We start from the raw sequence: 20,963 nt of genomic DNA on the forward strand, positions 1-20,963 counted from the left end.
AAGATCGATACTATTTGAGATAAAATTGCAACCATGCAGCCGTCAGCTACAGTATCGCATCAGATAGTGTGCTATAGATCCCCTGAGGAACAATTCCACTCATTCTCTACTATAGGAGAGGAAGAATTGTATAAACTTGTTAAATCATCTAAACCAACAACATGTATGTTAGACCCTATTCCATCTAAGCTCCTAAAAGAGGTGCTTCCAGAAGTCATAGATCCTCTACTGACTATTATTAATTCGTCATTGTCATTAGGATATGTCCCCAAAACCTTCAAACTGGCCTCTCATCAAAAAACCACAACTGGACCCCAAAGAACTAGTTAATTACAGACCAATCTCGAATCTCCCTTTTCTGTCCAAGATACTAGAAAAGGTAGTATCCTCACAATTATATTCCTTCTTAGAGAAAAATGATATCTGTGAGGATTTCCAGTCAGGATTTAGACCGTATCATAGTACTGAGACTGCTCTCATCAGAGTTACAAATGGCCTGCTCTTATCATCTGATCGTGGTTGTATCTCCCTATTAATGCTATTGGATCTTAGTGCTGCATTCGACACTATTAACCACAACATTCTTTTGAATAGACTAGAAAACTTTGTTGGCATTAGTGGAAGTGCATTAGCATGGTTCAAATCGTACTTATCTGACCGCCATCAATTCGTAGCAGTGAAAATAACCTACCTAACGTTGTTCGGGAGGCAGACACACTCTGTCAGTTTAAATCTAGATTAAAGACCCATCTTTTTAACCTGGCTTACACATAACACACTAACACATTTCTAATATTCAAATCCATTAAAGTATTTTTAGGCTGCATTAATTAGGTCAACCAGAACCTGGTTGGTTGGTTGGAACCTGGTTGGAACACTTCCCATAACACCAGATGTACTTGCTACATCTACATTAGTCTGTTTCTCTCTTATTCCGAGGTCACTGTAGCCACCAGATCCAGTCTGTATTCAGATCAGATGGTCACTGCAGTCACCCGGATCCAGTACGTATTCAGACCAGATGGTGGATCAGCACCTAGAAAGGACTTCTACAGCCCTGAATGTCAGCAGAGACCAGGACAACTAGATGAGCCCCAGAGACAGATCCCCACTCCTAGACGGCCACCGGGACAATACCACAGGAACCAGTTGAGTCCTCTGCACAATGTGACTTTGCTGCAGCCTGGAATTGAACTGCTGATTTCGTCTGGCCAGAGGAGAACTGGCCCCCCGACTGAGCCTGGTTTCTCCCAAGGTTTTTTCTCCATTCTGTCACCGATGGAGTTTTGGTTCCTTCCCGCTGTCGCCTCTGGCTTGCTTAGTTGGGGACACTTCATTTCCAGCGATATTGTCGACTTGATTGCACAGATACTATTTAAACTGAACCGAGCTGGATGATGACATCACTGAATTCAATGATGAACTGCCTTTAACTGAAAAAAATTTGTGTTTACTATTGTCATTTTGCATTATTGACACACTATTTTCCTAATTAATGCAGTACAGTTGCTTTGACACAATCTGTATGGTTAAAAGCGCTATATAAATAAAGGTGACTTGACTGATTTGGCGCTAAGGATTGATTTGGGGAGTTAAGATAAAAAAAATAAATAAAAATGAAAAAATGAAACTTTTCTGAAGACAGTCGGTTTCCCTCAGAGATACATTCATATAAACACCTTAACTCTATTAAGCATTTAGGGTTTTCCTCCAATATTTTGCACATCGTGAACAGTGATCTTGCTCTGCCTGCTACAGTATACCACACAGTCCTCCAAGTTAGCAACACGTTCAAACCCTCAAAATATTTTTGAAATGATATTGCAATTTTTTGCTAAAGTAATCCCTTGTAAATCTCTCAATAAACATTACTATTGTTGTTATCCACTTTAGTTTGCCAGTTAGAAGTAAGCTAATTTCTGTGAATGTGCGGGACTTCTGATTCACTAGTCACAATATAAATTACTAGAAGAATAATAAAACTGCAGTAAAGCGGTAAAACCATTTGCACTACAAACCAGAGTGTTCATGATTATCATAGTAATTTAAAATAATATGATAAGTATCAGTTTGCAATATTAAGCATAGCATAACGGAATGTTTTTGTACAACTAAAATAACAGGAAGCGAATGACACTGGATACTTTGCACATTCAAGTTACAAATCTGCAGGTAAGTAGATATCCAGGAACAGAATTGAGTACCCCTGCCGTATGCTTTGTTGCTTAGCAATGCATTTTTTCAGAACCGATCCGATCCCGAAAATTAGAATTTCTATAGCCTACTTCTGTGTGTTGACCTGATCATCACTCTTTTGTGTGTTAAACACAATCTGCTAAATATAGACAACTTCATTTTAATGAAAAAATAACACATGAAAAAAATATATAATCATAATCTATGACAAAAATACTATTATAAACTAGGTTAGTGGATAATTCAGCAGCAAATGTTACTCTAGAAAAATCATGGACACAATAATTTTATAAAATCTAAACATTTAGTGAAACATTATTTAGTGGGGAATAGGGATATGCCGGTATCAAATTTTCATGTTGCGATTAATTGCTAATGCTTTTGTCACGGTATACGGTATTATCACGATATTGAAATTTAGTTTGAAAAAAAAAAGTGCTGTCATAATACAGTATAACAGGTTTAATAACTTTTTTCTTATAACAAAAATAACTGAACATTTAAATGCAATAAAGCAATACAGAAAAATGTATAAAGTTAAAAGTTTTACACAGATTAAAGTGCAAAAGAACTATAAAGACCAATAGGTATCACTTTACAATAAGACCTCAGTAGTTAACCTTAGTTAATGCATTAACATTCACAATGAAAAAAAAAGTCACAAAAAAAGTCTTAGTTCATGTTAGCTCATTAATAACACAGTTGCAATTTTCGATTTTAACGTGTTATTAAATATTGTAATTACCTAAGATTAATGAATGTTCAGAAGAATTTTTCATTGGCAGTTTATGTTAACGAATGAATTAACTAATGTTAACTAATGAAGCCCTAATGTAAAGTGTGACCGAACAATAAAGAATCAAAACACTTTCAAACAATATCTAGGGCATGTTGTAGTCCAGATTAAAATGTAAAAAAAGTTTGAAAATAAATAGCCTATTAAGTCTACATTTTTAAGTATTTAGCGCTGTGATGAACATCATAGCAAATACACAAATCTGAATGGCTGTTTAAATCATTTAAACACGATTCAGAAACAGAAAGTAGTGTAAAAGTTAATAGGACTAAATCTGGTAAAATGTTACACATTTCTCTGTATTGTTGTAAAATATATTAATGAAGAACAAGTAAATATATTTATATAGAAAAATATATACTATAAAATGAAAAGACATTTCTTTTAAAATTATAACACAGTAATAAAGGCAGCAACATATGATAGATAGGACAGAACAAGAAAGACTATTAATATTCTTTCATTACACAAAAGTATTATAATACAAAAGGCTCCAACACAGAGTGGCACAAAGCACTTATGCACATCCCGTGTGCAGAATGATGCACTTGAAGCAACATGGAGTCACAGTGCGCAGCAGTCCCAATAGAGAAGCTCAAAGCACAAAGGGAAGAGAAATTTGATTTCATAGTGTATTATATCTGTGCAACAGTTTATTGAGGCTTTTTTTAAACAGTTTTACCATATTACCTGCTTATTGTGCACTCTTGAAGAGAGTTTCATCGTTTTGACTGTAGTAACCGAACGAGACACACAGTTTGAATGCTGAATGGAGGATGACAGACAGCCACAGAGGACATTATTTTGTGTATTTGGTGTAATGAAATGTGTTTATGCGGTTTAAGGTTAAAAAAACACATTATTTTCCACATACTGTACATTATGGCATTACACACGGCGGGCTTGAGTGAGCGGCGGCGGGCGGGCTAGAGTGAGCGGCGGCCGGGCTAGAGTGAGCGGAAGCCGGTGGCTAGAGTGAGCGGAGGCGGGCGGGCTTGCGGCAACCACATGTGACGACCCCGGGCTGGAATCCGCTTCATCCACGGTGAAAGCCGATCTGGCGATCCACAGCGCGAAGTTGATGTATTTCCTCAGCGACCAGCACGGATCAGCTCTAGGCATGACGAAGCGGATATCATCCTCTTTTGGAAAGCCAAACAAAGTAGTTTCGCTTTCACAATGAAACACAGCGCCTTCACGACATGGCGGCAGCAACAATACTACAGCGAGAATAAAAGTTACGCCTTCTTTCTTTGCCTGAGCATTTGGGCAGTGTTATGCAAATCTTCCCACATCGTGACGTAGACATGTGGGGGCATGTTAGAACGAGCCGTTTTAGGTAGGCGTGGTTAACTCTTAACTTTTATAAAGAATATCTCTTTGGATTTGAGACTTTAGTCTTTGCAACTTTACAGATCTTCTTTATGCACCAAGAGCTTGTAACGCTTCAAAGAGAAAGGAAAAATTGAAATCGCATCATATGACCCTTTTAAATATTCATCTGCACCTCACATTGAACTATGGAACAGCTTCAGAACAATTGAAATATAGTGCACAAAAACTTTATGGTGCTTTATAATGTTTTTTTGCCTTTCGTGGGGCTTAGCAATAACACAGAATACGCATGATATCAGATTTGGATTGGTCTCTTCTGACCGAAACCCGATCCAGCAGAAAATGCCAGTATACAAAAATCTAATTTAAATCAACTTAAGTTTTTCAGCTGCAGTAGGTTTATTTATAATGTAGTATTGTAAGAAATACTATGGAAATTTAATAATCAAGTGTATAACTATGTGCATGTGCTTCAGGTGTATGTCAGCACATGAGCACCGCATTGAGTTCTTTTTCACTGCTTATTGCGTTGTCTGAGAGAGGCGCTTTCTGTATGCGTGAGCCCTGCATTGAGTTCTTCACTGCATATTCCGCTTAATATTAAGCATATCCCACTCTTTATTTTCTAATTCATGCATGTTTCTTTCTCTCTTAGGTGTACAGTATATAATTTTCAGGTAGTACTGTACTGCGCGGATATATTTGCATTCCACAAAACAAACGACACCGCAAAATCTCTAATGAAATACACTTTGTACCATGGTAACAATATATAGCAACATACCACCTAGTCCTACTTTATTCTTATGAAAATACCCCAAAATTGTATGCCCTTAATGTTGTGGCAGTTTTTCCTCCATGGTATCGAAAATGGTATAAAAAATTTATCTTTTTAAAGGGGTCATATGATGCGATTTCAAGTTTTCCTTTCTCCGTATCAAAGTTCCACTAGCGTGACAACACTAATATAGTTTTTTTCCACCATATTTCTTTGTAAAATATTTTGGTGGGTCTTGAAAAAAGCTTGGGAACCCCTGACCTATTGTACTGGTTATAGCACTGTTACACTGGCTAATAAAACAGTTGTAGCAGATATAAATAGTCCATGAATATACTCACACCCTCAGAGATGAAGGTATTGAACCTTGGCAGCATCTGGTACAGCCCTGGGTCTGTTGCTATGCTCTGCAGTGCTTCCTGTTGGCAGAATAACAACAAAATATACACAATATGTCAAAGTGAAAGAAAACAAAATGGATCACTAATATATCATGATGTTGTCAGACATGCAAAACTCAACTGAATGTCACAGGGACAAACATTTTAGGTAAATAATGCAAAACATAGTTTATGGCTAGTAAATTTTCTCAATTTAACTACCATTTTCAGGTGTAGAAACTTAATGGAGTCCTAATATGCTTTTTTACATTTTCAACTTTCTTTCATGCATAATTTGCTGTTTGTGCATGAAAACCCACCCCCCAGCAAAAAGTCAAGCACAAAGTCCACTCTAAGGGGAGTTATTTTCTAGTATCAGTAGGCACTGTTTTTGGACTCCCTCAATCACCTCAGTCTTTTCAGGAGCATACACATACAGGAGCATAAAAAATATGAAGGGGCAAGGCAGGTTGAGTTGCCGTAGTAGTGTGCTGTCACCATGTCCAAGAGACACTGTTTCACAAATCTAATATATTGTAACACATGCAGCTGTTTATGTTGGCAGACATAACCAACTGTGTTTATGTGAATTTTGTGTGTTTTTGACATAACACACTGGGCCTCATTCATGAAACGAATTTTTGTGTAAATCGTTCGTAAAGCTGTTCTGATGTAAATTTTCGGATTCATGAAAGTGTTCGTATTTTCTAAATGTTAGTTGGTACAAAAGAAATGTACACCTGCTCCTTACCACATGTAAATGATGCGTAAAACGTTCGGTGTTCTTTTTGGCAAACTGATGACACTGAATTTTGATGCACTGCCATTCTACATTTATTCTTATTTTACAAGTTCGTTTGCTCTGTTTTTTTTTGTTTTGTTTTTTTTGTAGCCGAGAGTTGATAAACTGTTTAGCTTTGGGTAAAACACAGTGCTTGTCACTGTCACTTTTTGCCCAGCCGTCCAATCAATGGAGGAGGGGCGGGACAAATATGGAAGCATATAGGTAGCGAAATTCAATTTAAAATGCAATATGAAAAATGGCAACGCAATATTCAAAATGGCAATGTATTTCTGTATTTTAATTTTAATTTTCCATTACCCATACGTGCAAAGTTTGGTGCAAAAGTAAAATGAAAATGAAATTATATAATTTACATTTGCCATTTCCAACAGTAGTCTTAATATGTAAATTGCATGCAAATTTGAACGCTTTATAAGTTGCGAAATTAAAATGAAAATGTATAACACAAATTGATTTGATATGTGTAACATGTCCAAGCAGAAATGGTAGCATAATGATCATTTAAATGCTATTTGTCCTAAATGCATTTAGACTAACAGTTAGAACACTTAGGATTGCATTTTCATCATGACGCTGTGGGATATTTGTAGCAAAATTCAATTTGAAAATGCATTCCGAGCTGACCACGCCCACCCTCCGTCAATCATTGCTTCAAGGCAGGGATTGGCGGAAGCGTGTTAAGTTTGGATCGTTTGAAACATGGCGGCTGGAGATCTGATAAGATCGTTGAATTCACTGGCAGATGAAGTGGAGCGTGAACAGAGAAATATATGAAGCGTATTCCATGCTCAAATCAAACGTTCGAACGACCGATCGAACGTCTATCCCAGTGTTTCCCAACTGGGGTGCCGTCTGTCGAGAGCAGGGGTGCCGTGTAAAAAAAAATCATTTTTTAATATTTTTAAATTGCTAAAATGTTTAAAAAAGCATCTATTATATAATATCCATTTCGGATGTCGCCAATAATTAGAGATGCACCGAAGTTCCGGCAGCCGAAAATTAGTTCACCGCTCAGGATTCACTTTCACGTGGTGTGACGCTCTGCATATTATCCTGCTCTATGCGTGTGCGCATGTGCTCAGTCGCTCCACTCGCATACCATTCATGCGAATTGGAACAGCAAAGCCCACTCAAAAATTGAGCCGACAGGAAACATTAAAAGTTTATCAGCATGTATTGATTAATAGCATGTTGTAGCACAAAAAAAATAATAATAATAGAAATAAAAAATAAAAAACCGTGCTTGTGCAACCAACTGAGAAAGTTAATCGCAAAAGAGCGACCAGTGGGAAGAATGAGTCTGGAGCCCTGAATTGCCCAGCTCCCTCTCTGTCAGTCAGCACCTGCATTCAAAATTCTCTGGCGCCGCCCCTGGTACATTGATGTATTTTTGAAAAGCAAAAATTAAGTTGGTCCAACTCTAAACCCAGTCCCCAAGTAAATTAGGTTATTAAATAAAAAAACTAGCAAAACGAGTTGAGCGGTGTCCCCACCACTTTTCAAAGCAAAGTTACGCCACTGAATCTGTTAGTCTAAATGCATTTAGGACAAATAGCATTTAAATGATCATTATGCTACCATTTCTGCTTGGACATGTTACACATATCAAATCAATTTGTGTTATACATTTTCATTTTAATTTCGCAACTTATAAAGCGTTCAAATTTGCATGCAATTTCCATATTAAGACTACTGTTGGAAATGGCAAATGTAAATTATAATTTCATTTTCATTTTCCTTTTGCACCAAACTTTGCACGTATGGGTAATAGAAAATGTCAATTTAAATACAGAAATACAATGCCATTTTGAATATTGCCTTGCCATTTTGCATATTGCATTTTAAATTGAATTTCGCTACCTATATGCTTCCATAGACAAAGTTAATATTGTAATTAATATTTACCGAAATTAATATTGCTGGTTACTGCATTTTTATATTCAGTAATATTCTTCAAAATGTGATACTAGTAATACATTACTGCCGTGGATATTCCTAATCATAGCAACCAAACTCAGCTGGAAAAACGCTGTGCCACCAAAGTGTCCTCATGCGCCACCAGCTGGCCGTTTTCAGAAGAGCACCTGACAGTTTTCAGCTGGCTAAAAATGCTTTGGTGGACACACATTATTGAATATTTATTGTTAGGCATATAGCCTATTAGTCTTTTTTGCATTTATGCAATATACTGGAGCCAAACCTGAAAAAGTAGACCAGAATATTCCACTGCGTTCCGGGACATGCAATTTGCATAGCTGTAATTCATAGACGGGGATTATGCTAATTGTGAATGAGCGTGCACAAGCGCCCTATTTACGAATGATTGGAATTCATTAACATACACGTTTAACTATCAAATCTGATGTTTACGAAGCATTTGTGAATCCGGAAGAGTTTTCGGGAAGGTCCACTTTACGCGCAAATTACTCAGAATTTACTCCTATATTTACAAATGGTCATGAATGAGGCCCACTGTGTGTTTTTTACAGTTGATGCAAAAGAGCCAGCTTACTGTGCAGGCAGAAAAATGTATATCAGACGTTTAAAATGACAATTCTTTAAATGTATGCAAAGAATAAACTTTTTTCGTGATGAAGAACTGCAATGACATCAAAAACAAACAAATTTGTTGTTGCCAGAGTTTTGTGTTGTTTATTTTGTTTGTTGATGCCAGAGTATCCAAGGCACAAAGTGTAAAAGGCTTTTCTGGAAAGGGGGTGGAGAGGAGCAGCTCATTGGCATTTGAAAAAAGACACACAAGAAAACAACATGTTCATGTTTCCATCCAAAAAGTGGTATTTACAGCATGGAATAATAGATGTTCTGTGGTGCATTTTGAGCTAAAACTTCTCAAACACATTTTGACACTTACCTGAGACTTCATTATATTACATCTTGTAAAAAGTACAAAACAGGACTCTTTAATTTTGGACCCTGGGCACACACACATACCGCTCTTTTAGCTTCACAGGATCCCACACAAGCTTCGGTGATTTCTTTATAGTACAGCTGCTGCTCTACAGAGAGCTCATGTGTGCTACGCGGCTTCATCCGCATCTTCTCTTTTCCTGAAACACCATGAGTGAGAAGAGTGACTAAGGTAGAAAAATCAGTAGAATAAAAATAACTAAAACACATTTTTGACTGAACTAATTTCTGACCTTTAACTTCAGCAGAGCTTGCACTCTGACCCTTAGCCTGGATAGAGCCTTCCTCTTCCTGTCCAGGTTTGACAGCTTTGAGTGACTCTGTGGAATCTGTCTTTTGCTGCTCTTTAGGAACTGAGGTGAAGATAAAGGGTAGGGAAAGACAATGACCAAATTATTATTTTCCATGTTTTTTTTTTATATAATATTCTCAGAATGGGATACTAGTGCACTACTGCATACATGCACAGTATATTGTATACTGCATGCTTTTTTAAAGCTCATAACACCAAGATGAATGCTCAGAGCAATAAACATCTGAATGAATGGCAGTTAATGCATCTTTTCAGACCAACTCAAATGTTCACATGATGTCAATGTGACAGACAGGTTTTGAATTTATTTTTAATTGCACTGCAAAAAGAAACAGGACAACAACAATCTGGGCAGTGCTGCCTCTAAGTGTGTGTATTTTTGTCATTATTACATAATTTTGAACATAGAACACAAAGGCAATTATGACAAATATCAGTCATGGGCATGGCCGTACCCGGGCTTTGAAAATTAGTGAGCTCCGGAACACTCCACTATTTTTGAAAACAGGCTCATTTTCCAACTCCCCTAGAGTTAAACAGTTGAATTTTACCGTTTTCGAATCCATTCAGCCGATCGTTAACTGTTAGCATCTCGCTAAAAAATGACCAAAGAGTTTCTATATTTTTCCTATTTAAAACTTGACCCTTCTGTAGTAACATCGTGTACTAAGACTGACGGAAAATGAAAAGTTGCGATTTTCTATACGCGTTTGGCCAATCAATGTCTACTTACGTCACTATTAGTACCAGTTGTGCTGGTTAGAGCCTGTTCCGGAGTAGGAGCTAATTTGGTTCTCGAAAAACGCAGTCCGGTACTAAAATCGCACCCAGTTCCGGCGGTGCGAAAACGCCAAAAAGTGGGTAATTCCACAATTAGTTCTGGTACTATGAAAAGGTTCCCGTGGTGCGAAAGGTCATTTTTGAGTGAGATGCTAATGGTCTCATCAGTTCCAGTTCCAAAAGTGCTACCGCCAGACCCGGAGATCGGCTGAATGGATTCGAAAAGAGTAAAACTCAACTGTTAAACTCTAGGGAAGTTGGAAAATGAGCTTATTTTCAAAAATAGTAGAATGTTCCTTTAAAGAATTGTGTTATAATAACCCCTACAAATACAACTCATTATATACACTATAAACACTTTAAAGGAGACACGTGTAGATGTTTGTGAAAGATGTTTTCTCTGTTTTGGAGGGATGATTATTTTTATTTTTTAAATCATACCCTATTTATTGCATCAAAATTTGTTAATACTTTACTATATTTACATTTACATTACATTTAGTCATTTAGCAGATGCTTTTATCCAAAGCGACTTCCAAATGAGGACAATGGAAGCAATCAAAATCAACAAAAGAGCAATGATATACAAGTGCTATAACAAGTCTCAGTTAGCTTAACGCAGTACACGTAGCAAGGGTTTTTTAAATAATATAATAAATAAAAAGAAAACAGATAAAATAGAAAAAGAATAGAGCAAGCTAGTGTTAGAGATCTTTTTTGCTTTTGTCAATTGTATAATAAATGAAAAGAAAACAGATAGAATACAAAAAGATTAGAAAGCAAGTGTTAGTTTATATTTAAGTTTATTAGTTTATGGATAATTTTATCAGTTGTTTATTGCAACAATACATAACTACAATAACTTTGTCCAGTGCTCTTATTAACGTTTATAGCATGATTTGTGAAAATGTAACTATACTGAATGCATAGCATAGACTTCTTCATGGCTAGGTTTTGCATATTTCATTTCATTCTGTAACCTACTTGTTCTACAGATCTGTGTGTACTAGTGTTAAATGCTACTGTTTTTGACAGCATTGATAACGTTTATGACAGATAATATCATGTGAATTTTGCGTTTCCTTTACCGAATGTCGTATCCTGTCAGCAAAAACCTGTCCATGGGCTTTTTTGATTGCTTTCAGTTTAAGTGCCGGCGATGCAGTGTTGCCAGATATTGATACTAAAATAAACAAAAAACTACAAATAAATAAAAAATAAACCGAAATTATTTCCAATCTTTTGCATATAAGATAAAGATATCGCTCACTCTAAACTGAAACTTCCTACTTTATTAACTTTTTAAAGTGTTAAATTAAGTGGAAAAGACAAGTCCAAAAACACTTATAATAGCTGGATCTGGCAACACTGCACCCGCGCCCTCACTCACAACTCTCTCAAGAAAACTCATTCACTCCACCAGGCTCCAGCATCTCGCAGCGATCATTTTCATACCAGGGACGCTAAACATTCTTGCAAACTGTCTAAACTGAATTATACATGTCATGCAGGCATTCATATGAGGAGTTTAACAGCAAATTAGTCAAAGAACAAATTTTATTTTTGAACATGAAAAATTTACCGAGGTCCGGACCTCGTTGGCCTCATAGCTGGTTACGGGCCTGGTCATGGGGTAGACAATTATACCGGTAGACACAATAAACTGAAAGAAATTTGTCAACCGGTAGAGATTTTGGACTATCGTCTCTATCGTGGTTACAAGTGGGATTTCCATGCTGTTACAAAAGCTTGTCATTTGAATGAGTTTTTAGCACTGCGGTTAAAAAAAAACAAGTGATTTTAAACCCTTTGAGTACCATAAGCAGCAAAAAATGTGGTATAAATGAGCACTGTCTCTGAAATGCTCCCACATAAAGCAGCTTCTCACACAGTGCGCGAGTACTGAACAGAGTTCTTTTTGGTGACTTGGGATTGAAGGGTCAAAGAATGGAATCCTCGTAAACAGTTGTTTATTTCTTAAGTAAATGTAAGCAGTTGAGAAAGAAAACGGATGTGTATCAGTATATTAGATCCATGTATTTGGTCTTTAAGTGACAGTAGGCTAATAAACATCTGTGTCATTAATCTTAATCAAACAACAAAAGAGAGAAAATCTCTTGCTGCTCTCAACTGAATCACTTTTGTAACTTTAATAGGAATAAATCTATATTTAATAAACAGTGAAGACTATGCAGTGTTTTTTATAAATAACATTCAAGTACTATTTTAATTTAAGTACTATTTTTATTTTTAGTGCTTTACATTTCATTTGTGTCTTTGTTCTATTGCAAATTTTGCCCTATTGCTTGTAATTAGTTTCTTTGTTCTTTTTACTACTGACTGTTTACTTGTCTTCAGTAAACTTGAGTTTTTTTTGTGATATTGAAATTGATCATGAGAATAATTAAACTTTAATGGTATCAAACGTTTTGACCATCCACTTCCTTCCACTATAGAAAAGTGAAGCCAAAGCATCTTAGTATGGCCGCTGCCATCTTGAGTAAATGACGTCATTTGGAGCCCGAGTCTGCGCAGTAGAGATTCGTTTGGAGCCAGAGTCTGCGCAGTAGCATCAAGAGGTGGAGCCACGGTATCAAAGTCCCACCCAAACTCCCACAGACCCAATCACAAGGTCACAATCATGACACAACACCCCATTTTTATAGCATCAAATAACTAATTAAAAGCAAACTTCTTAGAAAAACGAACACGTAAACATAAATCAGCATGATAAGAACTACCTGTGATGAGAGGGGCGGGGCCGAGAGCCGTGGGAACGGAGCGAGGCCGGTGGAGGAAATGCTAATGCACGACACCTGCACCACTCACCGGTCTCGAGTCCCACGGAGGAGCTCCGGAAGGATAAAAGGAGGAGTGACGACAGTGTGCCGAAACCCGGGAGGAAGGAGGGACATGCTGCCAGAGATCCCTCGCCGCTGTGGTGAATCCGCGGTGCCATCGAGCATGGCGGAGCAGTCTGCCGCCATGGAGGCTCAAGGCGGTGGGCTGGAGGGAGTTGCCGGGGGGCGGACGAACTCGCTGCCGGACGCCTGGGCTGTGGAGGGACGGCTGCCGTCCGTGAGGGAGCGGAGGAGTCGCCGCAGAGGACCAGGCCTGGACTTTATTTTGTGTTTTGTGTGCGGCAGTCGTCCGCGAGGGGCTGCCGCTTTACTTTCGTTTTGTGTTTGTTTATTTTATTAAAATTTTAAATGTTCGCCGGTTCCCGCCTCCTTCTTCCCGTGAGTACGAACTTTGTTACACTACCTAATGATGGAAATCATCTTTGGCAAAAATTTATTTGAAGTTTAATTTGATTATTTAGTTTGTCTCACGTCCCATTAGATTACATGGACAGGGCGGGGTTTATGACCTAAACTGCATCCAGTCACCTGGGGGCGATCGAAACGTTCTGGCTTCACTTTCAAGACTCATGCGGCATGCTTGGTTTTGACACACTAAAACCTTAATTAAAGCAAAAATAACTATATTGTGATGGTCTGAACAGGCAAATTCGTGCATGGAAGTCAGACTTCCCATGCAGCATAAGCAATATACATATATTACGCAACATATTTTACATGTGAAAATACCATTTATCACTTGTGCCCCAAATGACTCAAAATAATAAGTCCATACTGGACTCCACTGTTTTGAGTAGGGCTGCACAATTAATCTTAATTAACTCTAAATGAAATCCTGTTTAAATTGTTTGGTTAAGTGCGATTATGAAATCGCAAAAGCTGTTATGTGCAGCTTGTTAGTGAACTACGGCTCTGTGATCAGTAGTAAATGATTCAGTAGTAAATATCTGAGACACTTATAATCCTTGCAAACATGAGAAGCATTTATGTACCTCTTATCCAAAAGACAACATTTAAAGGGTCAGTTCACCCAAAAATTTAAATTCTGTCATAAATTACTCACCCTCGTTTTGTTCGAAACCCGTAAGACCTTCGTTCATCTTCGGAACACAATATTTTTTGATGAAATATGAGGGCTCTCTGACCCTCCCATAGACAGCAAGGTAACTACCACGTTCAAGGTCCAGAAAAGTACCAAGATGATCGACAAAGTAGTCCGTGTGACATCAGTGGTTCAACTGTAAAGTTACGAAGCTACGAGAATACTTTTTTTGCGCAAAGAAAACAAAAATAACGACTTTATTCCACATTTTCGTCTTCGTAACTTTACAGTTGAACCACTGATGTCACACGGACTACTTTGTCGATCATCTTGGTACTTTTCTGGACCTTGAACATGGTAGTTACCTTGCTGTCTATGGGGGGGTCAGAGAGCCCTCAGATTTCATCAAAAATATCTTAAATTGTGTTCCAAAGATGAACGAAGGTCTTACGGGTTTGGAACAACACAAGGGTGAATAATTAATGACAATTTTCATTTTTGGGTGAACTAACCCTTTAATAACATATTTTTACTCTAAACTCAATTCAATCTTACATTTATTCAGCTACAGTAATAGGGATTTTCCTACAACAATGTGCATTAACTTTCTTATGCGGGGCATATTTGGAGTTTCAGCGTGAGAGTGACCTCTGGCCTTCGGATGGAGCAATATTACTACTGATCACAGGACAGTGCTTCATTGACAAGCTGCGCAATAAAAAAAAATTGCAGCCTTTGCCAAATCATGACTCCAGTTTCATTTCGATTAATCGTGCAGCCCTAGTATTGAGCAAGATTGCTTCTTGTTTTCTTCAAAACAGTCGCATCGTAATTATATAATAAACAGTGCTCAGGCAGGCCCGGAATGTTAAAGTGCAATGTGAATGCAGGCCAGCGGGGGAGTGAGCCAAGACTATAGAATACCCAAGAGGTGTCACTCATGAATACATTTTGAATGGGGAAAAATGCAATGCTCATTATGGCCGCTCTATTGAAGGAAGCCCTGCCTTCTGAATAAAAGAGCCAATCACTAATCATTAAAGTCATCGCATCACTGCAGCTGCCGTTAGAAGTTCCGGTTGCTATAGAAACAGAGTTCTAAGCCATGCGCTTAAGACTGCACATGGTCTAGCCTGAAAAATAAGCATTTTTTAACGCTATTTGAGCAAAAGTAACAACATTTATGAGACAGTTGTTGTCAGACTTCATTGGTTAATTCAGATATGAAATTTAATCGTAAGCTTGGTGAACAGTTTTTGGAGAATTTGATGTTCCAATTCAAAGACAGGAGCTGCACTTGCATGCCCGAGAAACGTTTCAAATATGGCTACAGAGTGAAATGACTTGCCTTAAAGGGACATTGTGGGGAGGGGACAATTGTGCTTGGGCACAGTACAAGGCAACCATGCCTATTGTAAGTAACACCCAAAGTTTCAGTAGTCCAAAGAATTAATTAAATGAATTAAATCCAAAGAATAGATGATGCTTCACTACTGATATTGCTTCTGGTTTATTCATCAACTGAGAAATTGAAGATCATTTGGTACTGCATGCATACAACCAATTTGCATACTGCACAAATTATATATATTTGGGTTGCATGGTATAACCGGTACTGTAAAAATACGGGGATATATCATATTTCAAATGATACAATATCATGATTTTACTCAATTTGGTACTTGATAACCTGCTGATCCGAAGTTCACAGCTATGCAGAGGTTACCCAAATTTATGTGAAACTAGTAAATGTGACTTAGTAACAAGATCTGTCTGTTCAGTGCCGCCCACCGATTCATGCATGTAGTTTTTACGAGAGAGGTGAACGTGCAGGTCTATGCAGAAACCAAATGATAAAGCTGGCTCTGAAGACAACAAGATGCTGTGCAGTGCCAAGTTGTGTAAAAAACGTCTCGGGTTACTTGCGCAACCCATGTTCTCGGAGTAGGGAACGAGACGCTGTGTAGCTAAGACGCAATGTGAATGCCCTCTGGGTGTGCAGATTGTCTGAAGTCAGTATAGAATCACGCCAAATCACTGGCTGATGGCGCGGATGCCACCTCAACGCTCTTATGTTGCCATCCTTATACTGGCGAACATGCCATCTGCTCCTCCTGGCGGAATGTGCCCGAAGGCTGAGAGGTAAAGAGAAAGACCACGCACCTCATATGCCAGTGAAATAGTATCCCTAATCCAGTGAGAAATTCTGTGCTTCGAAAGGAAGTGCTTCGGCTCAAAAGGAGCTTCCAATAAGCCCTCCAGGATGACTGACAAGTACCAAGAAGGAACTTCAAGGGGGTGTGCTGGCTTCAGACGCCAAACCCCACGCATAAACACAGAGACCAACCGATGTCTCCCCAGGGGAACTTCATACAACTCTCTCCGAGCGGCGATGGTCGCGACATCAACTTTCAGGGTAGTAGCAGCCGCTCCCGCTGCAAATTTTTCTTGCAGGAACTCCAGCACTGAACTTATAGGGCAGCTGACTGGGTCCACCGCATGGGCTAAGCACCATGACTCAAAGATCTTCCACTTGGAGGAATACGGCTTCCTTGTGGAAAGGTCTCTGGCACTAGCAACAGTCTCCTGAACATCTGCAGGAAGACTAGAAGTCGAAGCTGGTGACCTTTTATGGGCCATACCCACAGCTTCCAGATCTCAGTATTGAGGGTGCCAGATCTTGCCTTGGAGCTGTGATAGCAGATCTTTTCTGATCGGAATCTCCCATGGAGGGCAATCTAGAAGAAAAATCAGCTCCGAGAACTATGTCTGAGATGGTCAGAACGGGGTTACGAGTAGGAGACGGACCCCGCTCTCCTTCACCCTGCACAGTACTGCCAGAATTCAACTTGACAGGTGGAAACGCATACAGTTTCAGGTCCGGCCACGGGTGAGCGAATGCATCTATGCTCAGAGATGCTGGGGAACTCAGGGAAAACCAAAGTGGGCATTTGGACAAATCCTGCGACACAAAGAGGATTCATCTCTGCCCTGCCAAACAAGTCCCAAATCTGGGCTCCTGTTTGGCGGTTCAGCATACATCCCCCCCAATCTTAGCTTCTGTCTAGATAGAAATTCCGCTGCGAGGTTCAAGGCCCCCAGGAAGTGAACTGCTCTCAGGGAAAGGAGTCTGCCTTGAGCCCAAAGGAGAAGACGGCGTGCATGCCTGTCTAGGGTGTGTGACCGTGAACCCCCTTGGTGGTTTATATGAGATATCACCGCCATGTTGTCTGTCCTGACAATCACGTGACACCCCCTGAGTGAGGGGAGAAAGTGTATCAGTGCCAGAAAGACGACTCTCAGCTTCAGGCTGTTTATGTGCCAAGAGAAGAACTCTCCCATCCAAACTCCGCACGCTGGTCTGTCCTCAAAGACCGTGCCCAAGCCCGTCAGAGAGGCATCCATTGTAACCATTTGGCAACAGTGAACAGCGCCCATATACTGAACCCTCTCAAAAGAAAGAGGGGGTCCCGCAATATTGAAAGGGTGCGGAAGCAACTGCGCAATACCTTTAATAGGAGAAAGGCTGGTCCTGTCGAGCGGATCCTTAAAAGTTTCATTCACCAAAGGAACGGCCTCATATGAAGCAGCCCCAGGGCAGCACAGGGAAGGCTGTGGCCATGAGGTTCAAGAGCCTGCGACAAGTGCTCACAGAAAAATTATGGCCTAGCTTGAAGCAGGCCAAGCATGCGTTGAGGCTGGAAATCAGGGCAGAAGCCAGACAGGCCTGCATCTGAAAAGAATCCAAGTGAACCCCCCAAACAACAGTCTGTTGAGAGGAGGTGAGAACATTCTTTTTGGTGTTCATTCTGAGGCCAAGAAACAGAATGTGGCTAAGGAGAACATCCCTCTGGCAACTCACTAATTCCCTAGAGTGGGCTAAAATGAGCCAATCGTTCAGGTAATTGAGTATACGGATGCCTTGGAGCCTCAATGGGGCCAGAGCAGCTTCCATGCACTTTGTGAATGTCCTTGGTGCCAAGGCCAGGCCAAAGGGAAGAACCTTGTACTGCTAAAGCCTTTCACCCAAAGGCGAACCTGAGGAACTTCATGTGTACCTGAATGTACTGAATATGAAAATAGGCATCCTTCAGGTTGATGGTGATAAACCAGTCTCCCGCACGAATCTGTGACATAATAGTCTTCAGCGTCAACGTCTTACTTCCCTTTGTAAAGAAAGAAACTCAGCTGGTGAAGGTCAAGGATAGGGCGTAGGCCACCGTCTTTCTTTGAAACGAGCAAATAGCGACTGAAAAACTTCCGCTGATTCTACTTCAGCTGAAGGAACCTTCTCTATCGCCCTCTTGAGGAGGAGGGAAAACAGTTCCTGCTGTAGCACAGAAGCCTCTGAGCCGCTGCTCACTACAGTCAGGTGAACTCCGTCGAAGCGAGGGGTGGTGGTGGTTGTTTGCGACAGAACTGAAGTGTGTAATCAAACTGAACTGTGCAGAGATCCCAAGCTGATAACCCTGGTAGACACTTCCATTCGTGAAAGAATTGCGATAGAGGAAACAGAATGTTGCAGTCTAGAGGACATTCCTGTGTTGGGGTGTCGAGATGGTCCGGAGGGAATAACATCATCCACCGCAAAGGAGAGTCCCTGGCGTCCTGATGCGGGATGAGGAAGCCCACAGGGACTGATGTGAGGGCCTGGTCTGTGACTGGTACAGGGTCTGCTTGCTCTGGGGGAGAACTGCACATGTCTCCTACCACATGAGCTGCAGGTGACAAGGTGGTAAGGGGAGAAAGCCTGATGCGTCTCCCATCCCCCACGTGGAAAGAAAGTGATGCTGAACGATTGCTGCACACCGAAACGTGTTGGCGGCAGATATGACAGAACCATATGAGGAGAGCGTGTCAGAAGCTGGCAAAAACAAACGAACGGTTTGGCCCCCGAAATTTGTCGATCACAGAGTTGACTGCCTCCCCAAACAGCCCTGTCATGTAGGACTACCCGATAAGGGGGCGGGGCTTCCAGAAAGGGGCCGAAGATGGCGAGAGGTGCTTGTATCCTCAATCGCCAGAATGGCAGTATCCACCTTATTCCTAAATGTTGAAGTAATCCTATTGGGCGAGACTTCAGGTTCATAGCTGCTATAGGGAAATAACAAGAATAACAACAACGTGCAGTAAATGGAAAATCTGTTTGCACAACAAACCAGTGTGTTCATAATTAAGGTAATACATGAAAATAATATATTAAGACACACCAAATTCAAGCAATATCAAGCAGCAAGATGAGCGGTTTTGTACAGCTAAAAATATCTGGAAGCAAATGAGACCGGAAGCAAGACCCATAAAATTTACAAATGGCCACGCCCATTTTATGGGAAGAAAAAGGTGGTTAGCCCTGTTCCACAAAAACCACTAGGAAACCGCTCATCGAGCTTAGATGACTGGGATTCGTGGGGCTAGTCGGGCCAATCAATAGAGAGATTCTCTGAGGCGCGCCAGCACGTCTACAAGCTCCGAGTAGTCCACAGAACGCAGCACTTCCTGGCCGCAAGGCGGGAGAGCGTCGGCTTAAGCAGGCCCGAAATCCTCGTACACGTCTTCTAGCCCGAAGGAAAACGCTTTGCGCGCCACTGGGCTAAGGCAAAAATAATCATGCGAGAATTCCACCAGCGAATCCGTGCGCGGGGTCGGGAGAGAAAGGGCAAGGCCCAACTGCTCGCTCTCCATTGCCTCGAGCTACACATCCGAACCCCAGGTCGCAGATTCATGGAGGACCTCAGCGGCTTCCTGAAGGCAGAGAAATTTGAGGAGCAGATGGCGCGTTCGCCAGTATAAGGATGATACTTATACTTATACGCATAAGAGCGTTGAGGCGGCACCCGCGCCATCAGCCAATGAATTGGTGTGATTCTATACGGGCTTCAGACAATCGGCACACCCAGAGGGCGTACCCATTTCATCATAGCTACGCAGCGTCGAGTGAACCTATGAAAGAGAACAGTATTTGCATTGCATTCTTTCTGATCCCAAAGAGTCTTAGGAAACTTAGAGTCTTATAATCTTAGGAAAGAGTTAGAGGTCAACCGAAATGGACCACACTAGCCTATACCGATTAATCAACCGTTTTTAAAATGGATACTGAACGGAAACTAAAATAGTTCTCTACTATTTAAAAAAGGTACTGAACCATACTTTGTAAATTAATAAAAATATTTATATTAATTATATAATTGATCATTAAAGTTAGTTCATAGTTCATTAATGTTAACAAAAACAACTTCAAAATGTAAAAATATATATAATATATGAACAATATGAACTGAATATAATAATAATAATTCATTACATTTATATAGCGCTTTTCTAGGCACTCAAAGCGCTTTACATCTGTCTGTATTTGTATGGCCGTTCAGACAGAACGCAAGCTGACCTGTTATAGACTGACCTGGAGGAAGGCAATGGAAAACATGGTCCTCGGTGGGATGAATTAGAGATTGTTATGATGTTAATAATAATAATAATAATAATAATTCATTACATTTATATAGCACTTTTCTAAGCACTCAAAGTGTTTGACATTGTAAGGGGGGATCTCCTCATCCACCACCAGTGTGCAGCATCCACCTGGATGATACGACGGCAGCCACAGTGCGCCAGAACGCCCACCACACATTAGCTTACTGGTGGAGAGGAGACAGAGTGATGAAGCCAATCAGAATATGGGGATTGTTAGGAGGCCATGATGGTCAGAGGCCAATGGGCAAATTTGGCCAGGATGCCGAGGTCACACCTCT

General features: G+C 40.1%; 1 protein-coding gene across 1 annotated transcript in view; it reads right to left on the reverse strand.

The window, feature by feature from the left end:
• Positions 1-13,743, reverse strand: part of LOC107671344 (transcription initiation factor TFIID subunit 6-like) — a gene marked incomplete at its 3' end in the record, with an annotated part of 36,143 nt that extends 22,400 nt beyond the window's left edge. The window contains exons 1-4 of the mRNA XM_016464236.1: positions 13,701-13,743; positions 9,452-9,571; positions 9,243-9,358; positions 5,447-5,524 (exon numbers count right to left, since the gene is read on the reverse strand). Of these exons, the coding sequence (XP_016319722.1) occupies positions 5,447-5,524; positions 9,243-9,358; positions 9,452-9,571; positions 13,701-13,743 (357 nt within the window). The remainder of the gene's footprint in view (positions 1-5,446; positions 5,525-9,242; positions 9,359-9,451; positions 9,572-13,700) is intronic.
• Between the last annotated feature and the right edge of the window lie 7,220 nt (positions 13,744-20,963).

Source organism: Sinocyclocheilus anshuiensis, unplaced genomic scaffold, assembly GCF_001515605.1.
Source record: "Sinocyclocheilus anshuiensis isolate Anshui unplaced genomic scaffold, SAMN03320099.WGS_v1.1 scaffold3641, whole genome shotgun sequence".
Classification (NCBI taxonomy): Eukaryota; Metazoa; Chordata; class Actinopteri; order Cypriniformes; family Cyprinidae; genus Sinocyclocheilus; species Sinocyclocheilus anshuiensis.